Source organism: Poecilia reticulata, chromosome 3 (assembly GCF_904066995.2).
Source record: "Poecilia reticulata chromosome 3, P_reticulata-male-v2, whole genome shotgun sequence".
In the NCBI taxonomy this organism is placed as follows: Eukaryota; Metazoa; Chordata; class Actinopteri; order Cyprinodontiformes; family Poeciliidae; genus Poecilia; species Poecilia reticulata.
In genome coordinates this window covers 35273521-35283218 of record NC_088832.1, presented here as the reverse complement: position 1 = coordinate 35283218, position 9698 = coordinate 35273521, and the positions used below count along the sequence as shown (strand labels likewise).

The 9698-nt window shown below is 39.4% G+C and overlaps 1 protein-coding gene across 1 annotated transcript; it reads left to right on the top strand.

Moving 5' to 3' along the window:
- Positions 1 to 1084: 1084 nt before the first annotated feature.
- On the top strand, positions 1085 to 2472 carry LOC103463039 (CUB and zona pellucida-like domain-containing protein 1). Its single transcript, XM_017303879.2, has 4 exons — positions 1085 to 1519; positions 1600 to 1696; positions 1835 to 2015; positions 2300 to 2472. The coding sequence occupies exons 1-4, from the start codon at positions 1155 to 1157 to the stop codon at positions 2470 to 2472; spliced, it is 816 nt and encodes a 271-aa protein (XP_017159368.2). The 5' UTR covers positions 1085 to 1154.
- Positions 2473 to 9698: the final 7226 nt, after the last annotated feature.

The window sequence follows — 9698 nt, the reverse complement described above, 5'->3', positions numbered from 1 at the left end:
TTGTTTCCCACTCAGACAAAGAGCAGATCAAAAAGATCTTAGCAAACAATCTGCTGTAACTACAGGTAACATAAAGGTCAATAGGGCAGAATAAGTTATTAATCTGAAAACTATAATTAGGCTATTTTAATCAAGACATATTAAGTTTTCAAACTAGCATATTTTAAATTTATTTTCTTAACAGTGTGAACCTTCATCTCAATGCCAATGTCCATGCAGGTGCTTCCTTAGATACACCAGAGTTTGTTTGAGTCTTTTCCATTCCTTTGATGTCAGACTGGATGAAGCACAAAAACAAAATCTTTCAGTGCACAGTGTTAAACGTCGATGTTAAACGTCTGCTTAAGAAGTTCGGCAGTTTTATCAAGTAGGAAAATGACATAGTGGATGAGCTGTTACTGCCTTCCAGCTTACCAGCGTAAATATTTAATCTCCATGGGAGATTGTAAGTCTTTCTAGTGTCATTTTCCATTACTGTCTTATATTAACCTTTAAATGCAGAATATAATTAAAAAAGACACCAAGTAATTTAAGGAGTCTAATTTATTTTAAAGCTCTGACAACAGCATCCTGGAGACCTCTGTTTGTAGAGCAGTTTGTGCTTTAGTGTGAAAGCAGGACAGGAAAAGGTTTTATATGCCGTTTACTTCCACGGATGAAACAATCATTTCTTTCCTTTCAGACAACAAAGAGTGTTCCACTCAGAGCTGCGTTGTGTGACTGTTTCTGTTGAACGTCACGGTAAGCCGAAGCAAGAATTGAAGTTATTCATATTAATGTTAACATAATTAGAAATGTCTGTCACATCTTACACTATGCAGACGCCACTGTCACCTGCAATGAAACGACAATAACCGTGGAGTTGGCAAAGTCTTCCTTCATCAAAAGCAAGGAAAACCATTTGCATCTAATTGACTGGTTGGATTCTTCCTGCAGCCTGAGACGTCATTCGAACGCGACCCACCTGGTGGCGGTCATCCCCCTGAACGGCTGTGGGACTCGGGTTGAGGTATAATCCACATAAATATGAGACACGGTGCACCAGACCGAGTCTTCATCTACTTCCATACAGAGCTGGGAGGAAACTGCGTGTTTTAGGTTTTTCTTTTTTATATCGTTATCAGGAGGACGACGACAACATCATCTTTGAGAACATGATCACATCAGCTGATCCCAATAAAATCATTTCCAGGCACCAAGACATTGAGATCAATTTTTCCTGCGCCTATCCAAAGCGAGCCAACCTGACTCTGGGATTCACACACAAAAACCCGTACTTCTTTAACGAGAGAGGATTCAGCTCCTTCACCTTCCAGTTTGAGTTCTTTGAGAGTCAGCGTTTCAGGAAGCAGGTAAACGCCAGCAGCTACCCGGTGGAGGTTTACCTGAAGCAGATGATCTTCATGCAGATCGAGGCCACCTCGTCCATCCCAAACACTGAGCTGTTTGTGGAGTCCTGCAGGGCGACTCCCTACGACAACCCCAACTCCCGCACCAGCTACACCATCATCGAAAACGGGTACCGAGATACCAGACCTGGTTCTTACTGGCTGATGAACCCTTTTCTTTGTGTCATGTATTTTTACTGGTGTGTTGCAGATGTGTGAAGGACGAAACTGTGCAAATCTTCCCAAGCTCCAAGTCTAATTTCAGATTTGGTATGGAGGCTTTTGAGTTTATTGGAGCTCATGAGGAGGTAAAGTTACTATTTAAAATGATTAAGTTTGGGTTTTATTAACAAAAATAGTCTGCGAACACTTTGATTGAATGCACTTTTTCCCATAGTCAGTCAAAACTTGTAAATCTGTCTGACCTCTCCTGCGTGTGTCTGCAGGTCTACATCACCTGCTCGGTCCTCCTGTGCGAGAGCAGCAATCCTGAAACTCGATGCTCTCAGGGATGCATCAGATCCGACTCACTGAACCATCGCAGGAGGAGAGACGCTCCGGCCCAGACAAGCAGGCACTCCATTTCCCAGGGTCCTTTGCGCCTCCTTAGGCATTCCGACACCAAAGGTGAGCTTTCGTTTACACTTTACTCTTTAAGTTTGTGCTTGTATCATTTAGAAATACTTTTTTGTAGCGTATTTCATGGTTATAAATATTATCTTACTCCACTGAAGTTTTCTCAGATTTTTATTTAGCTGTTTTCACACCAACAACCTGCCAGTTACTGTCATTGTGCTGAATCTGGGAGTTTTTGCCAACTTTGATAAAAAGCCTTGAGCTTTTATTCCTCTCTCTCGATATGTTAGAATATAAAATCTTCTATTTTAATGGATATTTTTCTTTTTTCTCAGTTTCAGATCCAGGTTCAGGCCCAGGCCTGTATCTGGGCCTGAACCTGGTCTTTGCCGCCTGCTGCCTGGTGGTTTGCGGTCTGGTCGTCTACCGATCAAGAAGAACCAGAGCTAAATATCAACGCCTACCAGCTGCTGACTCTCCAGTCGACTCTGATCACCCAGTAGATTAAGAAGATGGATCTTCTATATTTTCTTTTTAGTTAAAAAGTTTTAAATTCTGGTTTGAGGGTTTAGGTTCTTTCTTGAGGTTTTCTTGGTTTGGTTTGAGTTGCATGGCAAAAGGGAATTATATGATTTTAATGATTTATAAGCTTTGATTTGACAAATTGTGTGACAAACTGAATGTTTTTTTGAATGCCTGCAATAAAAAAATCTTTGGATAAGCACAATAAGCTACTGTTAATAATTTTAGGACTTCAGATTTATGGTACAAATTCCTAAATGTTTCAGAAAATCTGTTGAAACTAACAAAACGTCTTTGTTGTAACAATGCTACCCATCAATAAATCAGTTTAATAAACAGGACTTCCTGTTATGTTAATTAATTTGATCACGTGTTCATTTGACTGCTCATGGATTTCCATCAGTAATACGTCACAGCTTTGATCTTTTGGGTCTTGCAGCTTGTCGTGTCCACAAAGGAATGACGCCCCCTGCTGGTTACAGCGCATTGTCTGCTTGTCACATATATGGCAGTTCTGTACTAACTGGACACACAGAACATGAAATATACAAAAAAAAAAAACTATTTCGCTCATTTAAACTATTTCTTTAAAGTATCACATGCTTATCAGCAATAAAAGCTGCGATTTGCGGTTTAATCTGCTGCTCTAGGAATGAAGCGGTTGTTAAACCTCACTTTGACTCGTAGCGCCGCCCAGAGGGCAGGCAGGGAAACACATGGGGTTTTAGATGCGCAGGATGTTCAGCCTCTTCATGTCTGCTCCACAGTTCTTGACACAAACTATTACAAAACTACTGAGGGAGGAAGGAACTATGAAAACAAGAGTCGAAAAGGTTTTTCTTCTTTCTTCATCAACTGAAAGAAATACCTTCACAATGCAGCAAACTGCAGCATCGCAAATGAATCAAACAAAAAAAGAGCTCTTATAACTCATTTCTGTCTCTTTTACTAAGTACATTTACTTCAAGTACAAACAATAAACTTGTTTTTTGCAGATGCTGAGTCAGCAGTGTGGAACATTTATTTATTATTTCTGCAGATATCTGATGTTTCCTCATTCAGCTCATTGTTTACGCCTGTAAAGGCGTCTCTGAACGTTTATGTAATAAATCATTCTTAGGTTTCATCATCAGAAGCGGAAGTGATCACATTCATTCCTTATAATTACAGGAATCATTATGTTCATGCTACCAGCAGCTGGTAAAAGTTAATTTGATTTAAAATAATCCTTTAAATGTAGTAACTCTGGCAGCAATCGTGTCCATTTGAAAATGAAAATCTGTGTTTTCATCCTGCAGGAACATTAAAGGAGGCAGATCTTCACCTGGGGCTGTTCAGCTCACGTCTCACATCTGCATGCAGTGGATGAATCAGCTTCAGTCCAGAGTTTAACTGCCCCGAGGAGCTGCACCCTTCAGCTGGGTAGGGTCAGAAGCAGCCAGACGGGTCAGATTCTTTCCAGAGTTGATTTTGGCAGCAGCAGTGAGGTTTGAGCTCTGATCCATGCAGACACAACGTGCTGGAAGCCGCACCTCGTTTGTTTTTACTCTGCAGTGATTGATCGCTGACAGTTACAGTAAACGGTGAGGGAGGAGTTACAGGAAGTGATACAGTAAAAAGAATAGAAAAAAAGCGTAAAATGAATCACGTTTTCCATCCGTTGTGCATTATTATGCTTATTAATTATTATTAAGCTCATTTCTGAAGCTTCGGGGCTTCAGAAATGAGCAGATTCATGATTTTCATGAGGCTTTTATTAAGGTTTCTGCACTCAAATCTAAAACTAAAGACTAAAATAAATGAAATTTACGACATGAACCATGACAGAACTGTACAAAGAAAATCACATATTTTTATTATATGAATGTATTTGTAAGAATGGAGAACTACTGGAGGAAATTGTACTTTTATTCTGACAATAGATTTAATCACATTCTTCGTTTATCTGAAGACATCATTTACAGTTTGTTTAATTTTTTCCGTTAGTCTTCATCTGTTATGTTGTTTTGAGCTTTTTTGAGGTTTAATTATTCTGTAATCTTAACTCTCTTGTTTCTGTTTTACTTTAGTTCAGTTCCTCTTCCTGTTTCTAGTTACATTTATTTAAAAACCTACATAAAAAATACAAGACTAAATCCTCCCGCCACAACAAAATGTAAGACCTGTGACTGACGTATTTAAAGCCAATTTACATATTTTAAAATAACTTTAAGACATTTTGAGGCCCCGATTTTAGATGCATGAATTTAAGTGTTAAGGATGAAAAGAAACTCAGGTTATGAATGTCTTGCCTTCATTTCCTAAGATAATCCATCTATCAAAACCTTATTCCTTACTTTTCCACCAGTTGCTGAGGCCAGAACTGCAGGCCGGCCAGCAGCTGCACCCTCCTCTTCCTCACCCTCCTCTTCCTCAGTCAGACCTGTGGAACGTGACTAAAATGAGGTTTTTCTGTGGAGACGAAAAGAACAGAAGTTAGTTTAAAACTCTTCCGGACTTTCCTGGGTTAGGGTTAGGGGTTAGGGTAATCCTAACCCCTAACCCTAACCACCACAGACATGAACAGTTTTGCTTCTTCTCCAGTTCAGAGTCGCCTGAAGCTGATTTCACTGAATCTGCCTGAGTCTGCAGCCTGAACAGGCTGATTTACCTCCTGGTCATTAAGCATTCATCTGATTCAGGCGTGTTGGAGCTGGGATGAATCAAAAGGTTGGAGTAACAAAGTTCTGCTTTAAACCGTACTTAGCTGTTAATCTCAGCCCAAAATGAATAATTTATATAAACAGAACTGATGAAATGCACCATGACTGTATTCTGAACTTTTTTCCTGTCAGGTTTATTTTTGTTCTTGTTTTGTTTCATTTCAGCAGCAAAGTGAGACAGAAATGCACGTTTAAGTTTTGGTTTACTGGAATCGGTTGTTGGACCTGAAAGATGAGAAGCCAGAATGTTGCTCTGTTGTTTCAGCTCCTCATGTTTGGCTTGGATCCGACCTGAGACGGCTGTGACTCACCATGCAGGCCTCACAGGTGAATTAATGAAACACCTTTAACTAAAGAAGGTCATTAAGTATCGGCTCATCAAATAAACAACAGAAAATGTTCATCTGGCTTTGGGCCAAAGTGGCGACAGAAACAAGAGAAAATGAATCATCTGTTGAATGTCGGAGCTTAAAGTCCGACATTCAACCTGAACCCAGAGGATTAGTTTGAGAACAAAAGGACTCGGCTGGCTGAAGTTCAGAGCTGCACTTCACTAAAAGATGTTTTAATAAACCTTTCAACAAAGCTGTATGGAGTTATGTGGCTGGGAACAGATTTATCAGCGTCATGAACAATGTGTATGTTGCCAAGGGTGACGCTGTCATGATGAATGGACTGAACTCATGCAGCATTTCTCTGGTCCCATTCTTTATCCATTCACACTCACATTTACACAAACACACATCAGCAGGCAGCCGGGGGTTAAATGCCTGAGGTGCATCAAACCTTCACACACAACTCAACTTGCTGAGTCACCCACAATCAGTCGGCCATTTTGGTTTTCTTGGATTTTTGTTTATGAGTTTTAAATTGTTTACAACGTTTCTATAGTTTCTCAGCTGCTGCAATCTGATAGCTGGAGAACCTGAAGAATTAAATATTGTTCAGCTCATATGTGTCTTTGTTCAGCTGCTAGCACGTCATGGTGGTCATGAGACAGGCTTCAGTCAGAGGCCTCTTCAAACCACTGGAGCGCTGACTGCTACAGGAGGATCTCACCACCTCACCATCCACAATGACTCTGAAGATAAACATCTAATTTCCCTTTACGATAAATACAATATTCTGAACTCAACTGAATATTTATCAATCAAACATCAAGTAAGTTTTACACTTTATAACTGTTTTGGATTTAGTGGAAATATTTTCTTAAAACTTTTGGTTTAATCTGATTCGAGCAAAATTTCTCATTTCGACACAGAATTTATATTTTTAAGATAATCTGACCTCCTGGTCAGTAAATTCCTCTCACCAGATTAGATAATCTGACCAGGATCTTTATCAGGACATGCAGACATTTTCTTATCTCATTCGTTCAGAAATATATTTCTAAAATGCCTCCCTGTGTTGTTGCCTAACTAGAACATTCTAGACACAATCAAAACTTCAAACTGCTGACCTGGGTTTTTCTGCACATATTCAGGTGAAGCAGACAATCAGCGGTTCACTCGTCTGTAACCAGGTAATCACAAAGTTCAGGTTTCTCTCTTCTGTCATGCAGATCATCGTCGGGCCTCTAATCTCTGCTGAGTCCATGTACTTCCTTGTAGATACTCACTGATAAGCTTTTAGGAAAGAAATAGAATCTTATCAAGTCCAATTATGTCACCTTACAGTATTCATTACCTTTTTTAGAAGGTATTAGATTTTAAATCTCTGAATGCAACAGGTGTGTGGGATAGAAAAGAGGGGAAAAAGGTAAAAATCATTTTAAAAAAAGCAATACTGACTTTAAAAAGCAATTAAACAGAATGAAAATTAGCAAAATCTTTAAGAATAAAATATTGAGTTGCTGTGTTTAATAAAAGTGCATATTTATTGTTTGACTGTTTGCTCAGATTAAAGGATTATTGAGGCTTTTTCAGCTCTCAGTTTTCTCCTCACTGCAAGGCGGAAATGTTCAGGTTTACCGGAGAGACGAGCAGCAGGGGGGTGGATGCAGCCAGAAACAGATGAATTAAACACACAGCAGATTCCTGTGCAGCTCAGGTTATAAAAGGACAGGTTTTGAATGAACAAAATGAAAAACATTGTTCAAGGAAGGTGAGGCTGAAGTGCTGCTGAGACAAAACAAAGAAACCAAGAAGGAGTGGACTTAATGTGACGGGCAGAAAATGGGTCAGTAATGAGAACCAGCCCTGGAAAACTGGCTTTACAAAGTCAAAATCAACACAAAGACACAGATTAGAGCAAAAATGTTCTCTGGGCAGTTTCACTAACCTCAGTCCTTAAGGATAAGAAAAGAAAGCAAATGTTAAGAAAACGATCAGAGCTACCAGCTCTGATCGTAACCGTGCTGAAATAATCACACATGAACATCATGGGAAGGTCCAGCCCTCACTGGGTTCTGTGTCCCAAATGAAAGCTAAAGATCCAGTAAAGAAACTCCTGGAAAAAGAGAGAAACAGCCAAACGAGTCCTGAGCCAACATGGACTGAAAGGCCGCTCACACAGGAAGAAGCCATGACATCACAGTTTGCCTCCTGACTCAGAAACTCAGACCTAAATATCCTGTCATGTCGTCTGATCAATAAAAAACTAAAATGTTTGGATACTTGGGAAACAGGAAGTTAGACAAAAACTCAGTGACATTGAAACACGGTGGTGGCAGCATCATGTTGTGGGAAAGGTTTGCTCCAGGAGGAACTTGAGTGAAGAACCTTATGTATAAATATTCAAATTCAGAAATATTTTATTGATCCCAAAGGGAAATGAAATGAACTCTCTGATTTCTGACTTCAGCTGCTGCCTGTTGTAAACCACCCTGTTGCTATGGTTACACATCATAGCAAAATAAGTATGGAAAGTATTGCCAAAATCAGTTCAACTTCACAGGATCCAAAACAAGAAGGAACGATTGTCCAAAAAAAGCCTTTTCCCCCCAGAAAGGCAGGAATGAAGTTTTTGAACGGTCGGAGTTTCTCCAGCTTGAATCCGACATCTAAAGACGTCAGCCGGGGACTAAAAGCTTGGATTTGACTTCCAAACGGACAAAAACCCTCTGAAAACCAACAGATGAGAAGCTGAAGGACAACAAGGTGAAAGTTTCTGAGTCTGAGTGAAAGTTGATGAGCAGGAAGGATCTCCTGCAGCAGTCAGCGTTGCAGTGGTTTGAAAAGGCCTCTGACTGAAGCCTGTCTCATGACCACCATGACGTGCTAGCAGCTGAATAAAGACACATATGAGCTGAACAATATTTAATTCTTCAGGTTCTCCAGCCATCAGATTGGAGCAGCTGAGAAACCATAGAAACGTTGTAAACAATTTAAAACTCATAAACAAAAATCCAAGAAAACCAAAATGGCCGACTGATTGTGGGTGACTCAGCAAGTTGAGTTGTTGTGTGAAGGTTTGATGCACCTCAGGCATTTAACCCCCGGCTGCCTGCTGATGTGTGTTTGTGTAAATGTGAGTGAATGGATAAAGAATCTCAGATCTGAGGCCCAGACGGCCTGCTGCTGGCTGCAGATTCATCTCCGTTGTTTTATCTGTAGTTGCGGTAAATTTGCTTTGATAACATCTAACATTTAGTTTCCTTCTGGCTTCGTCAACAGAAGTGTTGACATCTGAGCAGCTCATGAGTTTTCTGCATGCCAAACCCGTGTCTCTAAACGGGACGCTGCAGTTTCACAATTAATCGATCACGAGACACACAGATTGTTGCAATTTTGTTTCAATTAACTTTACATCAAGAACACTGGTTCAAATAAAAACCAGAAGAAAAACTGATTTTAAATACAGTTTTGGTTCATATGCAACCAATTTAGCTTCTGTTTTTAAATTAGCTCAACTGCATGAAGCTGCAGAAGCAGATGACTGACTGCTGTCATCACCTGGATCATAATTAATGTCCCAACATGTTGCATAACTGAGCCTTCAGTTGTTTTAATTAAAAGCCTGAAGAGATCAAAGCTTTCAAATTTAAAAACTAAGCAAGAAGTTTATTATGTAAATTACGTGCTATGCATTGATTTAGGGTCAAATCTGCTCATATTTCTTTACTTTTTTTGCTTCTTGCACAGTTGATGATCTGCAGCTTGAAGGAAATATTTACAGTTTCTGAATGGAGGAGATAAATGTGAAGCTCTACATTTACAGCGCTTCACTTTTTCCACATTTTCTGTTACATATATGATCTTCCCTCAAAATTCTACACAAATGTGAATAATGCATGAATTCAGTGCAATTAAAAATAATTACTGACCTAAATTTTTTTAGGTCAGTAATTAAAAACAGTTTTAATTGTGATAATTATCAAAAGGCAAAACCATTTTTTACTACTTATAATGAGATTAGGAAGTTCAGAAATGTCAAAATCACAATGACAGGACAACAATATGATCTGTTTGAATTTTATAGAATATTTATAATTTTATTAGCACCTGAAGTTTCCTGTAAACACGTCTTCGTCAGCTTGTTTCCGTCACTTCAGTCTGTTGTGTTTGAAGCC